General features: G+C 46.8%; 1 protein-coding gene across 4 annotated transcripts; it reads right to left on the bottom strand.

The window, feature by feature from the left end:
• Positions 1 to 227: 227 nt before the first annotated feature.
• On the bottom strand, positions 228 to 11,376 carry LOC131210590 (troponin T, skeletal muscle). 4 transcript variants are annotated; one of them, XM_058203859.1, is made up of 11 exons: positions 11,267 to 11,339; positions 9,222 to 9,266; positions 7,990 to 8,028; positions 4,956 to 4,973; positions 3,037 to 3,403; positions 2,712 to 2,930; positions 2,509 to 2,601; positions 2,319 to 2,399; positions 2,096 to 2,174; positions 1,296 to 1,429; positions 228 to 1,198 (listed from the first exon to the last, which is right to left on the bottom strand). In XM_058203859.1, exons 2-11 carry the CDS (start codon positions 9,242 to 9,244, stop codon positions 1,118 to 1,120), a joined length of 1,134 nt encoding a protein of 377 aa, XP_058059842.1. In that variant the 5' UTR covers positions 9,245 to 9,266; positions 11,267 to 11,339; the 3' UTR covers positions 228 to 1,117. The 4 variants fall into 4 exon arrangements, with proteins under 4 accessions (XP_058059842.1, XP_058059841.1, XP_058059843.1 ...); XM_058203858.1 differs by lacking the exon at positions 2,096 to 2,174 and adding an exon at positions 1,615 to 1,693 and having other exon boundaries at positions 11,267 to 11,336; XM_058203860.1 differs by lacking the exon at positions 4,956 to 4,973 and having other exon boundaries at positions 11,267 to 11,341.
• Positions 11,377 to 16,854: the final 5,478 nt, after the last annotated feature.

Below are 16,854 nucleotides of genomic sequence, written 5' to 3'. Positions count from 1 at the left end.
CTTGAGGTGTTTTTGCTTACAAGTCTTGGGCAAATCTGCGTTCACCTGTTTATAAACTCAACCGATAAGAACTGATCAGATCCTTCTAGCTGCCCATAGCACAGTTGGGGGCGGTTCACGCCACTTTAAACCCGTTTGGTAATATTTATGTTGAATCGACGGTTGATTAAGATAAAGTGATATTGATTGCTGATTGGGGATCGAAGTTTACATCACTGATTGTTCCGTTTTGTGTTGTTTGTAATAAATAATTTATTTTTTATAAAGAGCGTTCTTGTTTTAAATAATTAAATAATCAATTAAAATAGTAGAGTTTCATGACTGATGTTATGCTGAGACGCGTGTTCAATCTCGTTGTTCCTCCGCTTAGTATCTCTTATTTGCTTCGATTTTTCTGCTTTAACATTTGAGTACCTCTCGTGCTTGTTGGTTGATTTTGTTTGTTGTATGTTTGTATGTTTCTTTTGTATGTTCTTTCTCTTCCGCTTCCGTTGTTCGGTCCTTTCTTACATTCCACAAATGTAGTTGCTTGCCGTTCTTCACGAATAGCAAGGGCATGGTGTTCTTCGTGTCCAACTTGGCGTTGCCATTTCTTTCCGTTCCTATGGCGATGCTGCCTAGTAAAACCGCTGTTTTTTTCTTTGTGTTCTTCTGCACTAGTGCCACCGGTGGTCGGTCGGCGTCGGTCGCGCAAACCGCCCGCCGTGAGATTGCAAACCAGCCACGGTCCACTAGTGCCATTCTAGCGTGTATTTGATCTTCGTTGCTCGATTGGAGAAAAGTAAGTTTTTCATTTTTCTTTGGTTGTTGTTTTTTTGTGGAAATGGTAGTAGAAAGTAGTTTATTACAAAAAAGAGAAGGATAGATATGAATGCTTCCGGATGAACGAGGCTTCCGAGATGCAGACCCGGTGCGGAACTCCCTGGCGATACCGGTGCCCGATTGGCTGTGGCGGAGCCGGCGGATCGGTGGATGCCGTAGCACCGGGAAACGTAAGCTTCGGTTGTGACAGCAAGCACCAGCGGGCCAGCAACCAGCGGCCTTCGGCCAGCAACCGGGGTGTACTTGTTCCGGGTCCGCGCCCGATCGCCCACCTACCGTCGATGATCGTGCATTTTTATTCTTCTTCCTCCTCTTCCTCTTCCTCCTCCTCTTCCTCTTCCTCCTCTTCCTCTTCCTCTTCCTCCTCTTCCTCAACCTGGCCGGGCAAGACGAGACAAAGATGCGGGTGGTATCGTTAGTAGTCAGCCTCAGCCTGGATCGATCGCTGGCGCGGTCGATGAAACGCTACTTACCACCTCCTCGACGACTTCCTCTTCCACTTCCTCGACTTCCTCATCCTCAGGCTTGACTTCGTCCTCGCCTTCTGGGGTTTCTGGTTCGCCAGACTTCTTGCCCGGTCGCTCACCGAACCACTTCGGAAGTTTGGCTGCAAAAGTGAACGGTACAGGTAAGATGGACAGAATCGATTGCAAATCGAATCATTTCGTGCCACCGTTAACTGGTTAATCTTCCCCGCTCCCCGTACACGGACAACAATCGACAAGTGGGGGACATTGAATGGACATTGGGCACAGAACGCTGGAACCTGCCCCGATCGGAGCGGAAACTTACATTTCTGACGGCCTCCGAACTGCTCCTTCCTTTCGGCCCAGTTCTTCTCGAGGACCTCTTTGTTCAGGGTGTCAAAGCCCTGTTACGGTGCGGTGAACCGTACAGGACACATGAATTGGGCACATACGGAAGTGTTAACCAACGGTACAACATACATGTAAAGAAGACGTAGAGTGAAACACATAGACACTGGTTAGCGACATCTCAACTGTGGACCGTGGGACATTATGCTGGTCCGACTTGTTTTGGTGCGATCAACGCGGAGTTAATGAAACTTGGGTTGCAGTCTACCACATGTGTGCTAGTTCTAAACAGAAAGACACTATTACGAGATTGACGACGAATGGACGGCTCGTGGAACGCAGAGAACAGTAGAGATACTTTAAGTTACGCGACAACGACACGTCGATTAGCACAGAGTTCGCTCGAAAAGGGCTGGTAGTAAAAGGTACAACGCTAATCGAACACCCCACTAGCTTACTCTTCGTGCGTGCCATAAACAGTTCCTGGCGTTGTGACCACTTTTTGTTAATCTTCTCCTGATAATACGCGCTGTAGCCCTGTGTAGGAGATTGGTTGTTTTTGTTGTTCGAACGGAAAATAGGCACGAGTATGGGAGATTTGATTTATAAAAATAAAACCTACAAAGGACCACACAACTCCATTCTGTGGTGACAGGGGCCACGTGAACCGCGGATACTTACACCCTCGAACAGCTTCTTCTTGTCGTCGTAGGAGCGGGTATCGACGCGACGTTCGTATTTGGAGGCGACCTGGATCTTGGGCTGCGCGAGTGACCGGCCGGGTGTTTGGCGGGAAGTAGAGTAGTTGAGAGGAAAGTATTAGTGGCCGATGAAACCCACGACCTGGCGGGAAGTGCAGCCCTCTACCTACCGGGTACTTTCCGGTGAGGGCTTCCGGATCTAGACCCTTTTTCAAGGCCTTGTGTCTCAGCTGCTGCTTCTGTCTTTCTTTCAACTCTTTCAACTGCGGCCCGCGTCAGCGTGTTTGGGTACCAGAAATAAAGAATGAAAGGCCGTTGGCTGAAGTCCGGATATAAATCGGTGACAGCGAGGAGAACTGCCGTCTGCACTTACGTCGTAGTCCTGACGCTTTTGCCTTTCCTCCAGATCGTACTTTTCTGTTTCCAGCTTGACGATGGTCTCCCACAGCTCGGTGGCACGGGCACGCAGCGTATCGGCGCTCAGACCGTCGACCTCCAGGGGCTTGATGCGGAAGGAGAGCGAGATTTTCTTTTCCTCCTCCAGCTGTTCCTTAGTCTTGTTGCGTTCCATCTGGGCGTTGGACATGCCGAACTGTGCGGTGGGAAACGAACGGGGTACGAACGAGTTAGCTTCCGGTTGATGGGAGTTCCCCGCCAACCGCATGGGCGCCACCAGCGGGCGCTACCACACTACTTACGTTGCTATCCTTCTTGGTAATGGTAAAGTTCGGTCCCTTCTTATCTTTGTCTTTCATGGCCTGCAGCATAGCTTGACGCTTCTTCTCGGCCTCTTCCAGACGCTTCCTCTTCTCGTCGATTTCGCGCTGCTTCTTCTCCTCGATCTCCCGGACGCGGCGCTCCTCTTCCTCCTTCTTGCGCTGAGCCATGCGCTGCTCCTCTTCCGCTCGCGAGACCTTGCGCTTGGCCTGTTTGTCCTTGAGCTTCTTGAGTTCATCCTCTTCCTTGGCTCGCTGTTTGCGCCACTCGTTAATGTACTCCTTCAGCTGTTCGTCCAAGTCTGAGCGCTTCTGGTCCTGGCGCTTGATGAACTCGGGATCGTCTCCCCTGTGAGTGGGTATGTGCGTGTCGATTTGATTGCCAATCGTTCACGGGCGAACAATGGACAGAGAGAGAGACATAGGAAGATAGGAGCAAAACACGTTCCGGATTAGCAATCGTCACCCGATCTATGCTGCTCGCCCCGCGTGTACCGTGTACACCAACCCGTGCGCCAAACGCGTGATGGTTTGTTCGTGTTTTTATCTTTTAGCATTGTTGACCGTTGGAACATCAACACAACAAGAAATGGAAGTTGCACCTGGCAGTAGTAGTAGTAACACATAGTAACACGAGAACCACAGCAACGTGTATGAGTGTGTGGAAGAGCTAGCTGTGTACATCGCAAGGCAAACTGCGCGGCGTCGGCGGTCAAGAACGGACGGCATTGGGGTTCGGTAGATGCTGTTTGTCCAAAACCATTGTTCGGTGTAACACAGAAAGCCACACGCACACACACATACCACAGCACCCGCACACTCGTGTGGCGCTCCGTTCCGTTCCGTTTTCGAAACAGCGCCATCGGCAGCGGGCATGCACAGTGGCCAGCGGAACAAAAGTAAACAAAAAACAAACAAAACAAATAGGAACACACAGAAAAAAAAAATACGGACAAACAATCGCCCATTGGCAAATTGGCTCCGTGGAACGTGGATCACAAAACATCGTCCAACGTGATGGCGACAGCGGACGGGCCGATCGGACAGGGTCAAAGGATGGGCGAAAGAATGGGTGGCACAGTGGCAGAGACGTCACGTGGTGGTAGGTAAGCGGGTAAGCGCGGTAAGGGAAACGATCAAACCAAAATGAAGTCGTGAAAAGACGGCAATGCGCAAGATGGAGAAGGCGGCCTTCTTGGCGCAGGAATTGGCGATTCCATTCCATTCGGTAAGAAGGCACGTGCAATAGAGCGAGAGAGAGAGGCAGTAGAGAGTGAAAATGAAAGACAGAGAGAGAGAGAGAGAGAGAGAGAGAGAGAGGGAGAGAGAGGGGGTGAAAATTTAAAACAGTGGCCAAGCCGGATGCCCGCATATCGAGGTCGGGGGTTCTAATTTTGAATTTCGTGTGACCACGTGGCAAGAGGTACCATTCGATTCGAACCGACGAGGCATCCTGCCGCCACTCGGCAGTCGGATGCCGGGCAAACGCATCACTTCCGGTTCCGTAGAGGTTTGCCGGTGTTCCGTACTAGCGCGTTTCGGTACGCTTTGCAGCACAATGAATTAACGGAAAATCAACAACCACGAGTAACCATGTGTTTGGATGTGTGTGTGTTTGTTGGTGGTGTGTTGCGAAGGGAGTGTTTGACCATTGTTAGTGCCGTGCAAGCGCGCGCGCGTATGTGTGGTGGGGTTTGCACGTGGTGTTTCTCGGTGCGATCGCGCCCGACGATCGTCGGATGCGCGATGCACGTGTGGCCTCGCAGTTACGGATGCTGCTACTGCTGCTAGGATGTGAGCGGGTCTGCGTGTGAGGGGTGTATTGGGGTGTGTTTCTGTGTGCTCGGGTTTTAATGAAGGCAGGACACAATATGAAGGGTTGAAAATGGATCTTCACTTACTCGGATTTAGCTGCCGGCCTAGTGGTATTTTATGTTTAAAGTTTGTTTTTTTTGGTCGATCGGTTTGCAGAGAGGTTCGATGATGGGATGTGATGTTGTTTTTTTTTGGTCGGTTTGGGTTTTTTTTGCAGTTTGCATTTTTTGCATTTTGCATTTTTGTTTCAAAGTTAGATTTCAAGTCGGGTTGGTGATGGTCGTGGTGGTGGTGGTGGTGGTGGTGGAGGTGGCGAGATGATGTCAGATGGTACATTTACACACATGTAGAAACGGGCGATAATCGGACGGCCGGCGGGCAAAGTGCGGACGGACGGACGGACGGACGGGCATTTGGCGAGCAGATTGTCGGTGGTTTCGGTGACACAAAAATGCGCATTGATGGCAAACGTGATGGTTGGTTCAGGCACGGGGTTTTGGACGTTGCGAGAGGTGTGTGTGCGTGGTTTTGTCGCAAAATAATCGTACAAAACACAGTTTCGATCGGGATATCGGGAACGGTTTTCGACAAATGCCACAACACAGTACAAAAAAGGGATGAGAAGGAGGAAAAAAAACAATCAAAATGATGTACCGTGTTTCCTTTTGTACAAAAAAAAAATACTTTAAAGATATCTTAAACCAAGACTTAACAGCTACCCGGAAGCGCAGTGAGCTGGAGCGCAGAGCGAATTGTGTCACGTGGGGTTACTGTCGGCCACCTAGCCAGCAATGAGCAGCAGAACTGTTTTGCCGAAACCCGACAAAAAACTGAATTTTTCAGGATGATTGAATTTTTCACGCACATCAGGCAATCAGAGTATCGTAGCTTATGATCCTATCGAGCGGCCTTCGAGCGGCGCCCACAGGAATTAGGGACAAGGATATGGTTTGTGTCATCATTGCCAGCGTGGTTCCGGTTTGTGTCGCAATCATTCACTGTCTATCGTGGCCAACGTATCCTTCGTGCACTCTCGGCCCCACCTACTCTACAATCATTAGTCACATTACAAACGATTATTCAAACACAGGTTCGGACCGGATCTAGGAAAGCATCATCTATGGTGTGTAACTTGAACGGCAATATATACATGAAATGTCACGATGGAATTTAAAACAATTGGGAACAAGGTAAAACCGGTGCTTAACAGTGCATCAAGTTAGTAAAGTTTACATAAAATTTGATTTCCAGCATCCACAGGAAACGCTCATGTTCGGGTGACCTTGCCTTGTGGGTGCCGGAAGTTGTGACCTGATAGGATGCTTGTGGCAAAGGCGATCAACAAAACTCAGTATGGTCAAACTATCATTTCTACTGTTTTGCTCTGACGGGCGATTGGCAATACTCTGAAAACTCGTGACTATTGTTCAGTTCAGTAGAACAGGAACAACTAGTTTGAGGGAAAAAATACCCATCGAAAATGGCGCCCTTTTCCCGGTGCGTTAAGAGTAATCCAATGTTTCGGTCTGTTTTATTAGTGGCAAACGGTTTTTCAGGTTTCAGAAAAATCGCAACGTATTACGCAAAAAAAGTAAACTCGCTGTGAATATTAAGATTGTGGTATTGATATGTGTGTGAGTTGCAAAAAAAACAAAAACTGGAAAATGTTTACCGACAAAAAATTCAGTTCCACGGTCGACGGGTCAGGTTTCCAGTTACTGTATCGCAGGCCTTACGACTTTGACAGTGGTGCGTTTCTTTTTTTTTTTTTTGCTTGTTTCTTCTCGATCCACAGCACTACTACTCTGTCTGTCTAGTGTGTTCTAGTGTACGGGTTTTTGCCTACGGCCTGTTTGCTGGCACTAGACTATCCTGAAAACCTATGCTAGCCATACTAGCTATGGCAATGTTACTGTCGAAAGCAACACGGTAGTAATACTAGTAGTAGCAATGGTAATGGTAGTGGTAGTAGTAGTAATAATAGATGGGATAACGCTAATAACAACAACAATGGGGAACTTTCTGAACAGGGTAAACTAGAAAGTCGTGGACTTACTTCCTGGAAATAGAAAGAAAATTCTGTATTTAGAATTTTTTTTCGACCCAAATATCGTTGGGAGGCGGGTTCGGGTGGTGGTTCTCTTGCGAGTAAAGGGTAGGGGTGGTGGTGTGGGTGGCGGCTTCGTAGCCGGGGTGGTTAGGGGAAATTTGCAAAAAGGTGCATAGCGGAAGTGCGTAGAAATTGCGTCGAAGGTAGTGGAAGGTGGTGGTGCACCGACGCTAGAAAGACGTTTTGCAGCGTTAGCGTCATCAGCATTCGCTTCGTGAAGTAATCTCGGCGGCGATAGGAAGACAGTGTGCGGCTCTCTTAACAGAGCTAGAGGGGAGCTGATAAGCTGTTGGCATGTTGCTCAACCGCTAATCATCGCTGATCGCAACGTGGAAAAGTGCAGGCGGAGAAAAGATCATTTGTTTTTCGTTGCAATGTTGTGGCCGCATGGCACACCCGATCGATTGCTTTAAAACTACTATTTGAAAAACGATGAAAGCCCGTTTAGTGTTCGTTTTTTTGGATTCGTTCCCTCTGACGCAGGGCGAGGCTGCAAAAGGTGAGTTTTGTAGAGAAAGGAAGTTAGCGTCGAGGCTTGACAGCTGCTAAAGGTTAGTTTTCTGCCAATTGTTTACTAAAGCATACTCTACGGGTTTTTTCTGCAAACTAAAATATTGATTTACCTACGATGCTAAAGCATTCGGCTATCAACCATAAGTTCAAAGGGCTAATTGGCGTATCAGCGTACATTGATCAATAATACGTCTAAACTGACAGTCTAACAGGTTAATTTAACCGGGGAATCTCCTTACGGATGGAATCGTCCGTTATGCGCTAAAGGTAGCTAAATATTATAAAAGTAATATTGTTTTCTTAATGTCGTTTAACATCAAACTGCGGGCACTAAATGGACAGCAAAGAGACGGCAGCAAGAGAGACAGAGCAAATTATTATGAAGAGAGAGAGAGAGCAAGAGAGATACAATTGAGACCAAGAGTAAAAGAGAGAGAGAGAGAGAGAGACAATTTGAGATTGCTGAGGCGCTAGCGGCCATCATGATCGGAACTTACTGTTCTTCTTTGGTTTCCTCGACGACCTCCTCCTCCGAGCTAAAAGAGAATGGTTTGTGGTTGAGAAATGGATGTAATTAAAAAAAAAGGTGGAGATGCAAAATTTTGATACGGCACGATCGCTGCACCGTTGTTCTGCGCGTATGCCGAAAGTAAAGACTGGAAGACTGCAAACCCTGCCCTGACTCCTGCAGTTGGCGTAGTGGCGTAACCAGACGAGCCGATCGAGCCATCTTGGCTATGCAGCTAAACAAGCCAAAACTCAAAATATATCCTATGTGAACACCAGACTAGAAAAACAAATCAATCCAACTCACTGGCGGTGTTTCACGGTGCGGTATGTCGGGAAAATCAACAAACAAAACAAACCCATCATTGAACGACCGTCGAGGCCTAAAAACGGCCAAATTGGGAGAAAAATACGATGACCAACAAAAGAGTAAATCAAACGAGTGAAAGTAAAGAGCTGTAAATAGAGAAAGCCGAGGACGAAAACAAAACTACTCATCATCGGCGCAACATGGATAAATGGATCGGGAAAACAGCGTACAGGGATGTGAGAAATGGCTTTAAATGAGGCAGGACAAAAGTGCTAAACGCGTTGCATTGAAAGTGTTCATCACTTTTTGGACTCCGTTGGCATGGCGGGCGGGACCACGGCAGCTAATGGGCGGGATGATGTCACTCCAGTTCGGGATAAGAAAATGAAATCATACGGACGAAAGTAACGATAGTGGAGTGTTGGCAAAATAGCTGATTGAGTGAAAGAGGCTGTGATTAAATTAGGAAACGAGCTAAACACATCCGCACGAGCGAAACAAGTGTACGGAGGAAAATACAAAACAAACAATAGATGAACCGGTATAAAAAGTGAAACAAAATAAAAAGACAAAACAAATACTGAACGAGAGCCAGAGTAAAGATAAACGAAAAATTGGTAACTTGTAAAAAACGTTGCAAACGGTGATGTTACACTGGGAGAGGGGGAACAAAACGGCAACAATAGACAAGTGTGTGGCAAAAGTGGAACATTACACACTGTAACGGGTGAACAGGGAACAGAGCAAAAGAAACAACTTAAAACACAAAAACCAAAGTTACTACGAAATGGAGGTTTCGGGACGAGTGGTTTCGAACGGGCAACGGCAGTACGGTGCTTTTCGGTTCTTTTTTTTTTTTTTTTTTTTGTTTGGTTGGGTGCGATCGTTAATGGACTGGACAGTAATACTCACGAATACTCTTCATCGTCAGACATGGTGGCAGGGGTACGCTACGACCTGTTGGGAAAAAAAGGAAATGAAAGGAATTTGAATTCCAAACCCGCAGACGTACGGGGGGTCATGACTTTTACTACGAGTAAACTAGTATTGTATAATCTGGATAGTACCATAAAACCGTAAAAACCTATAGTCTGCCTTTTGTGTCGCATTTTTGAACGGTTCTTCGTCAGCATTCGTAAATGGAAGTTTTTTTCTTGCCGCAAAAATATGAAACGGCCTCATATCTGGCATTGGAGCAGAACATCTCCTTTATGCAAACATTGCTGCATGAGCGTGAGGTAACTGGCACAGTTCTAAAAATAGGCCACCATATTCCCGCCTTGCCAGGGATGGGGCCACCACAGATAGGGCGCAGAGCGCTGGTGGTTTCTGGTGGGAAAAGCTTAACACCAAAATCGCGATGCGTTGACGGTGAATGTTTACACTGAATCGGTCAACGGCGAACATAACGGGCCATCGTCGACCGCACAACCCTTCTGTTCGGGGTACAAATTGGGCAGCGGGCAGCAAAGGCCAACTGTTACCAAATCTGCCGGCTCCCCCAGGCCCCCGAGGTCCGAGTTTCGTGTTTTCCTCTGCTACTTTAAGAAATTCAGGAAAAAATGTCACTCTCTCGGTGCGAGCAACAGGCCGTCGGCGCATGGTTTATATTTAAACTTTACGGTCTCCTCACACGCCGTTCCCTCCCGGTCTAGTGGCGGCCACACCTCGGGGAAAAATTCTCCGACCCGTTCGGTCGGCTGAGCTACATTGGCTTCGCTACCCCGCAAGCTTCGTCTTCATTGTTTCCGTACGTGCCCGTGCCAGCCGTGCGGTCCGTGCGAATGCGCATCCGCTCCCTGACGCAGGCATGCGCAAGCGCAACAAGTGCGCACGGTCTGCGGCTAATGGGAAATGCGAAAAAAAGAACACCCGCAGCTATTTTCGGAACGGAAAATACAATCGACGTGGGCAGCCATGTTGCGGTGGCGATGTTTTTTGCCACCGGCGTTACGGTCCAACCATATCTGGTTTATCGCTGTGGCGTTTTTCTACTGCCCGTTCTGCCTTCTACCGAAAAAGGAACTCGTAAGGATGCAGCAAACTGGCCCCTAAATGAACATTGCACAGCGGCTGATCCACAAACCCCAGTCTTCGGATGGTACATTTATGTGCTGGTGATACGAGCGCAATGTTCGATTCTACAAAAGAGGCCGCAAAGGCGCGACGGGGATTTTGGCTATCATTTTTGCTGGCACCGCGAAATCCTAGACAGCATAGTGACACGGCTGCGCAGTCTGCGGTGGACCTTCGCGCAGGGACACAACGGCGGAAGTCGGCGGTTATAAATATAGCGCTCAAATCTAGCTCAAACTTTGCCGGGGACCAGATTCGGTTTAGCATCGCCGAAAGCGGTCCCTTACTGGTTGGTCTGGTTGGTCCTGTCCGTCGCACTAGGTTGACCTACTGTGCGGGTGATGCGCCAACACTTTGTAGGGATCTACTCCGTACAACACACTAACTTCAGTCCGTGCTGATCTGCCGCCATTCCTTGATCGGAACTAGTGAAGCCACCACAACCGGTGCGCTGTGTAATCCTTGGTTCCCAATCTCCGATCACTCCGAAGCTCTGCCTCAACTTTACGTTACATAACTTTGTCACTAAACCAACCAAGTTGTTTAACTTAGCGAAACACGCATCATAACACAGTGCTGTCGGCTGGGCGGCCATTTGCAACATGGTAACTCCTCCCGATCACCCAGACACAAATTGGCTTCCGGTACAGGACACAAGTCACGGCACACTTTAGGGCAAACTTAGGGTGTTGTGGAAATACAATCGGCCCGTGGCCCCGTTGTCGGCCCGATCGAAACAGGCTGTCGTAGGACCGAAAAAATCGACTCAAGAATGTGGCAGACGCAGAGTGCAAACTAACCGGAACCTGAAGGACTACAAACGGGAGTGCAAGAGACTTTTGGGGATGATGATGATGGGGATGATGTTGGCCAACACTTACTGCTTCTACAAGAAAATGAAAGTACGCACTGATCCGGCGGCCGTCGTCGAACTCAGTGTTGCTGCAAGCGATGACTGAATCGAGCAGCACCCTGCACCGGAGGATCGGACTAAAAATGTTCACGCGATCCGAACCCGAAGCATCGCCGCCCGGTTCGGTTCGTGACGGCGCCCGCTCGGCCACGGTGTGCGTGCGTGTGCGTGCCCGCCGGCCTCTGTATTGGTTGTGTTGGGCCAGGGTATTCGCACCGTGAGCACCTATTCTATTTTCGTTTGTATTTAGTGAAACTGGCCACTAATTTGCTGCGGCCAGTGGTCCACCGTCTGGTGCGAGCGCCTGGTTCAACGGGATCATTTCTCACACATTTGTGCTCTCTCTCTCTCTCTCTCTCTTCAACTCCTTCTCTTTCTCTGTCGCACACATGCACGCTTCCTTTACGTCACACCCTTTGTCCAACTTTTGCGATGTCTTGGGCCTCTGCAGATCCTTTCGATAGTTCGGTCCCACCTCGGTTCCACCTCCATTTTTACGCTCGATGGTTCTAAATTTTCGATCTACTTTTACTGATCCGAGTGAGAAATTTTGCCCTGCGCCCAGCACCCAACTCAAACACAGACGCGCCTGTAACGTGGGAGGATGCAATGTGATTAACCTTCGTGCGTGACCAACTGGCGCTGCTGGCCGTAATGGATGGTTGTGTGTGCGTTGAAATATTATCCTGCCGGATCGTTAAAAAAAACGCGTTGACTCGCACAAAGGAAGCTATTAGTGGGAACAATTTGGCAACCGCAGTTTGCATCTAACGCAGAAGGAAGGAATGGGAAAACAGATGCAGGATCCCACAATCCACAGCAAATAGATTGCTCAATCAGTTCAACCAAAGCTGGGCACTGCGTTCGAAGTAGAATGCAACCAGTTCGAGTGCAGCCAGCGAAGGAATCTGAGGCACGACATTCAAACTCGTTCGTGCAAAATCATAAGAGCGGACGAAGAGGTTTCACCCCTCTGAGCATTTTTCTTTCGTTTCTATCCTCATGCTAATACAAATCAAAGCGTTGTTTGTCAAAACTATTCGATCACAATGCGGCCACCTCATGTATTTTATGTTCTTTTCGCTCGTGCCATGCTTGCGAACGAGCGCATTGCAATCTGACACCTGCCATAAACATTGCTGTGGCTAAAAATATACACTGATTTGAGGGACGAAATAAGGCGAGTGTTCCGGTTCAGGGTAGGTGTTTGTTTACGTCCGTTCCCCACAATTACATCCGCTGGCAAGCGTTGGCAAAAGACAGCATTACAAAAGCCAATTTGCACCAGGTACCAGGCGCCTCCATCGGCGCGAAAGGTTGCGATGCGTCTTCGGTTTTGCTGGCGCTGATGTGTTTCTATTTTGTCTGTAAAATAAGATTCCACTCTAATGTCCAAATTACCAATGGAAAGCAAACTTGTTCGATTTTGAAATTGAACAATTGATAATTGTAGAATTGGAGTGATAGAAATTTAATATCATGTCACGTGCCGCACAATATAGATTGTTCTTGGTGTTCATGATGGTTACCAAAAAAACCTGATAGATAGGGATAGTTAGATAGGGTAAACTATGCTCTCTCTTTTTGTAATGGTAAATTTTTGCATTTGTTTGTTAAATTTTTCTCTCTTCTATGGTTTGGTGGTTTCCTTTTAAGCAATACAATTTTGATTTACTATTTTTCACCGCTGCCAGGAATCATTTAGCATAACGAAATATGCAAAACTGAGAGTTTGACAATTGGCGGAGTTCAACTGGGGGACGCAAACGATCTGCAACCGACTTTTCTGTCATGCTAAACTAAGCTCTTGAATCTCCTGCAAGGCAAATACAGCGTAACGCATTAACGCCGCCATCGCCAGGCGGATCTACACAGCGATGATCAGGAGGACTAATTTCATGCTCCACTAAAGTGACGTCATATGACAGATAAATATAATTTGTCAATGACAGGCAGCCTTCCCGTTAGGTTGTATTCGTGCCACCTGCCTGAAGCTGCTCAGCAATAATAGTAATATCGTTTTGTACCATTGCGTTACTGATTCATGCTCTTCATGACCCGGCCAAAAAGGTTCGAAGTGGGTCGATCTACCATTCGGCCGACCATTGGTTAATGTCTTTATCCTGCGCATGCCACACCGCCCCAGAGCTTAAGGAGCGGAACAACTGCTGTTATTTTTAACGACGGACAGTGCCTTGGTGCACGAAGTAAAACAAGCAAAGAAAAACATTATTCTGTCTTAATATTTGTGCATTTCTCAGTAATATCTCAATCGTGAAGCAGCAGCTCGCCTCTCGCCGGTGGATATACTTTTTATTTCAATGAGCCAGTGCAGCTCCGTCAGGTGGTTCACGTTCGTTCGGGATGAGCATTTAAATGACATAAGAAACCGTTTGTCAAGCTCATGGTGTATTTTGGCAACGCAGAAATTGGTTGGACTATTTTTTTGTCGAGCATACATTATGAATTATTTAAAGGGAGTAACAAATTAGTGAACCATACGAAACATTTAATAAACCCGCTCTTTTCTATACGTTTATTTACGTTTAGTAAAATGGGTTTTTTCTTGGGTCAGTAACAGTACTCACTTCTTGTCTTTAGATGTGTTTTTTTCTCATGACAATAGCTTCTAGACATGCTCCTGTTCACTATCGTCCTATTTTTAGTACTTGTATAATTGTGGTTTTATACGCCCACAATCGACCACGAGAGCAACAGGTTCGGTGGTGGCAAAACACCAGCACAATCGACGGAAACCCGAGGAATGGCCAAGAATGAACCGCTGCGTTGCGATGAACGTGGTCAGTGAGATTACTACTTAAAATAAAAAGACATTTCGCAAGGATGGACACCGAGCGGCACGAACGATGTTTTGTCAAAATGTGTCAAGCTGTACGAAAATTACCTACGCACAAGAGGACCACACGTTAAACTTGAGATTGTAAAGAATGCACGACTGAAGCAGTCCAGAAGTACTATGAACTTAACTACGTAATGGAGCTTTGAGAAAACAGTATGTTAATAAACCACTCGTAACCCTTGTTTGTTAGATTGCCACTGTGCTAACTTTCTGGGCGATTCGTATATCTGATGTCAAGATTTAGCTCGCTGTTTTCTATAGATGATTTTTTTTGCATTACAATAAAACCGAATATTATACGTTCTAGACTTTTCCAGAGACCAACACTACGCCTCCGTCCAAAATATCACACGCTGGTCGATAATGAAAGCGATCCTCACTATCTCTAGTGTGTGCTTGTAACATGGCCGTTGGCTAGCCGGTTTGGTGTTTGTAGAAAATTTATGAGTTTTGCTTGTGTCTGGGGAGTCGTGCACCAACCCACGTATATGATTTAGCACGAACGTTTTCAATTTTTTCTCTTTTTCCATTCTTTACTCGTTTGGTAGAGGTCGAGTTTTCATTCTATCTCCGTTCCTTTTACTTTTCTTCTTGACACGATTGCTTATTTTAAAATTTTTATTTTTGCTGCTCTGCTTTTGCCCAATAACCTACGCTTACGAAGCCGAAAACAGCAAATACTTCTACCGGTACAGCCGGCATGTCATGTAACGACATATTTCAAAATGTTTCTGCCTGGTAGATACCAGTGACGCTGATTATCGTGTTAGCTTACCGAAGTAAGTAAACTAATTTTCTTTAGTACGTCCAGATTCTTTTGCGCCGCTCAAAATGAGATTATAAAAACGAATCCTGTAGGGCATACCAAAATGAAAAATATCCGTTATCCGGAGGAAACCGTTTGTACATGCGAATGGTTATTTTTTACATTCGTTGATTTTCTCGATATAAAAGTCTTAGGGAACGATTACGAGATACCAGGCGGCTCCGTTAGCATTAGCATCATCAGTATGGAATCCAACCAGTTTCCCGTATTCTCTTTTTGCTGAATAAACCGTACCTCAATAAATCAAAACAAGAATAAATTAAGATCAACTAATATAAAATAACTCATCCCTAGCGTTGCGTGAACAATTTCATTGGTCAAGCTTTGATCACATTCTATTGAGTTTAAAAATGACCACACAGCCAATACAGCATGTTGGCAACCGCATTTGGGCGGATGACAGCTCATCAAATACATCGTCTCGTGACCAATCTTTGCAATGACTCGTAAGCTCAAGGTGATCTCTGTTTACTTTGAGAAAAACTCTTCGTGCATGCTTGTCCTGGGTTACGAAGGTGTTAAGAAGGTGATCGTGGTGAAAGATGCAACGAATCCATGCGCCAGATACATACTTTTTGTGCTGGCTTTGTCCTATTGTCATTAAACTATCAAACAATAATAACATAAAATAATTTAAAAAAATCAGAAAAAAAGGATTGCGGATGAGTGTACATTTAATGTAGGATTTTATCGATTAACAACAAAAACTAAGATCGCAATATTCAAAATGTTCCAATTTCTCTGTTTTCTTTCTGTGCGATTTCTGTGCCATTTTTCAGTAGCATTTCTGCACTGCCGGAGACATAAAGGGATGGAAAAGCACCATGCATCCGTGCCCCGTGCAGCCGAGCCCGGTGTTGTTGGCAGTTGGCCTTCGGCCGGGGCCAAGCACGAATCCAAGTGCTTTCGCTTGGAACCCACAGGCCGTCCGAAGCAGGGTTTACTCAGTTGATACGCTTAAGGACTCGCATGTATGCTACTTTTGGTTTTTTTTTTTTTAATTTCAGCCATCCATACTTGCACACAGTGTCGCGTTAAGTTTATTTTCGAACACCATTCAATCTACTGTTTCGCTTCTGCACAAAGCACCGCCCTCGCCCGAAGCATTCATGGCGCACGCAATGATCACTGGCGTCGCCCATAGGTGTGTATTATTTAATTTTATAAATATAGATCCCGCACGAAACGGCGGTTAGTCACCGTGCAGGAATGGTCCGAGCGCTCCGTCAGCAGCACTCTGCCGAAACCTAGCGTGAACTAGTCTGTGTCAGCGGACGAAAGGGTGGGTTCGAATTCACGAAGATCGTGTTCGCGGCCAGCGATCGCACATTTTCCTGCTTCTGCCCTGTGTGCCAGCGTGAGCACGAAATCAAACCCATTAACCACGCACTGCCAGTGATGGAAAGGCCACCAATACGCTGCTGAAATTAGTTAGTACCGTGGAAGTATTGGTGAAACCCCGGTTCCGGTACTACAGTCGGTGGAGTTCAGGTTTTGGAAAACGGCCGGGTATTTAAAAACATGGAGCAAGCGCCTAAGTTCCTCTTCGGACGAAATACGTCACGGCAATGGAATGGTATTCACTGAACAGGCGCGATCGGTGGTGTTGAGAAAACCCTGATTTCGTTGACCATGAGAATGGAAATGATTTCACAGTGGCGAGTGAAATGCACCATACATACAGCCTCACTCGAACTGCTGGAGGGCACCCATAAATTGTACCAATTCAAAGGACTAGTTTCCTGCTCTATCTCTTTCTCTCTCGTCTAACTGATCTCTGCCTACGTTATGCGCGTGCCCCGTGCAGTCATAAGTCGGTCTGATTTAAGCATAAGTTTCGGCGTCTGTAAAATGGAAACGAAGGGGGAAA

Source organism: Anopheles bellator, chromosome 2, assembly GCF_943735745.2.
Source record: "Anopheles bellator chromosome 2, idAnoBellAS_SP24_06.2, whole genome shotgun sequence".
In the NCBI taxonomy this organism is placed as follows: Eukaryota; Metazoa; Arthropoda; class Insecta; order Diptera; family Culicidae; genus Anopheles; species Anopheles bellator.
The sequence above is the reverse complement of the archived record's forward strand: the minus strand, read 5'-3'. Positions and strand labels throughout refer to the sequence as shown.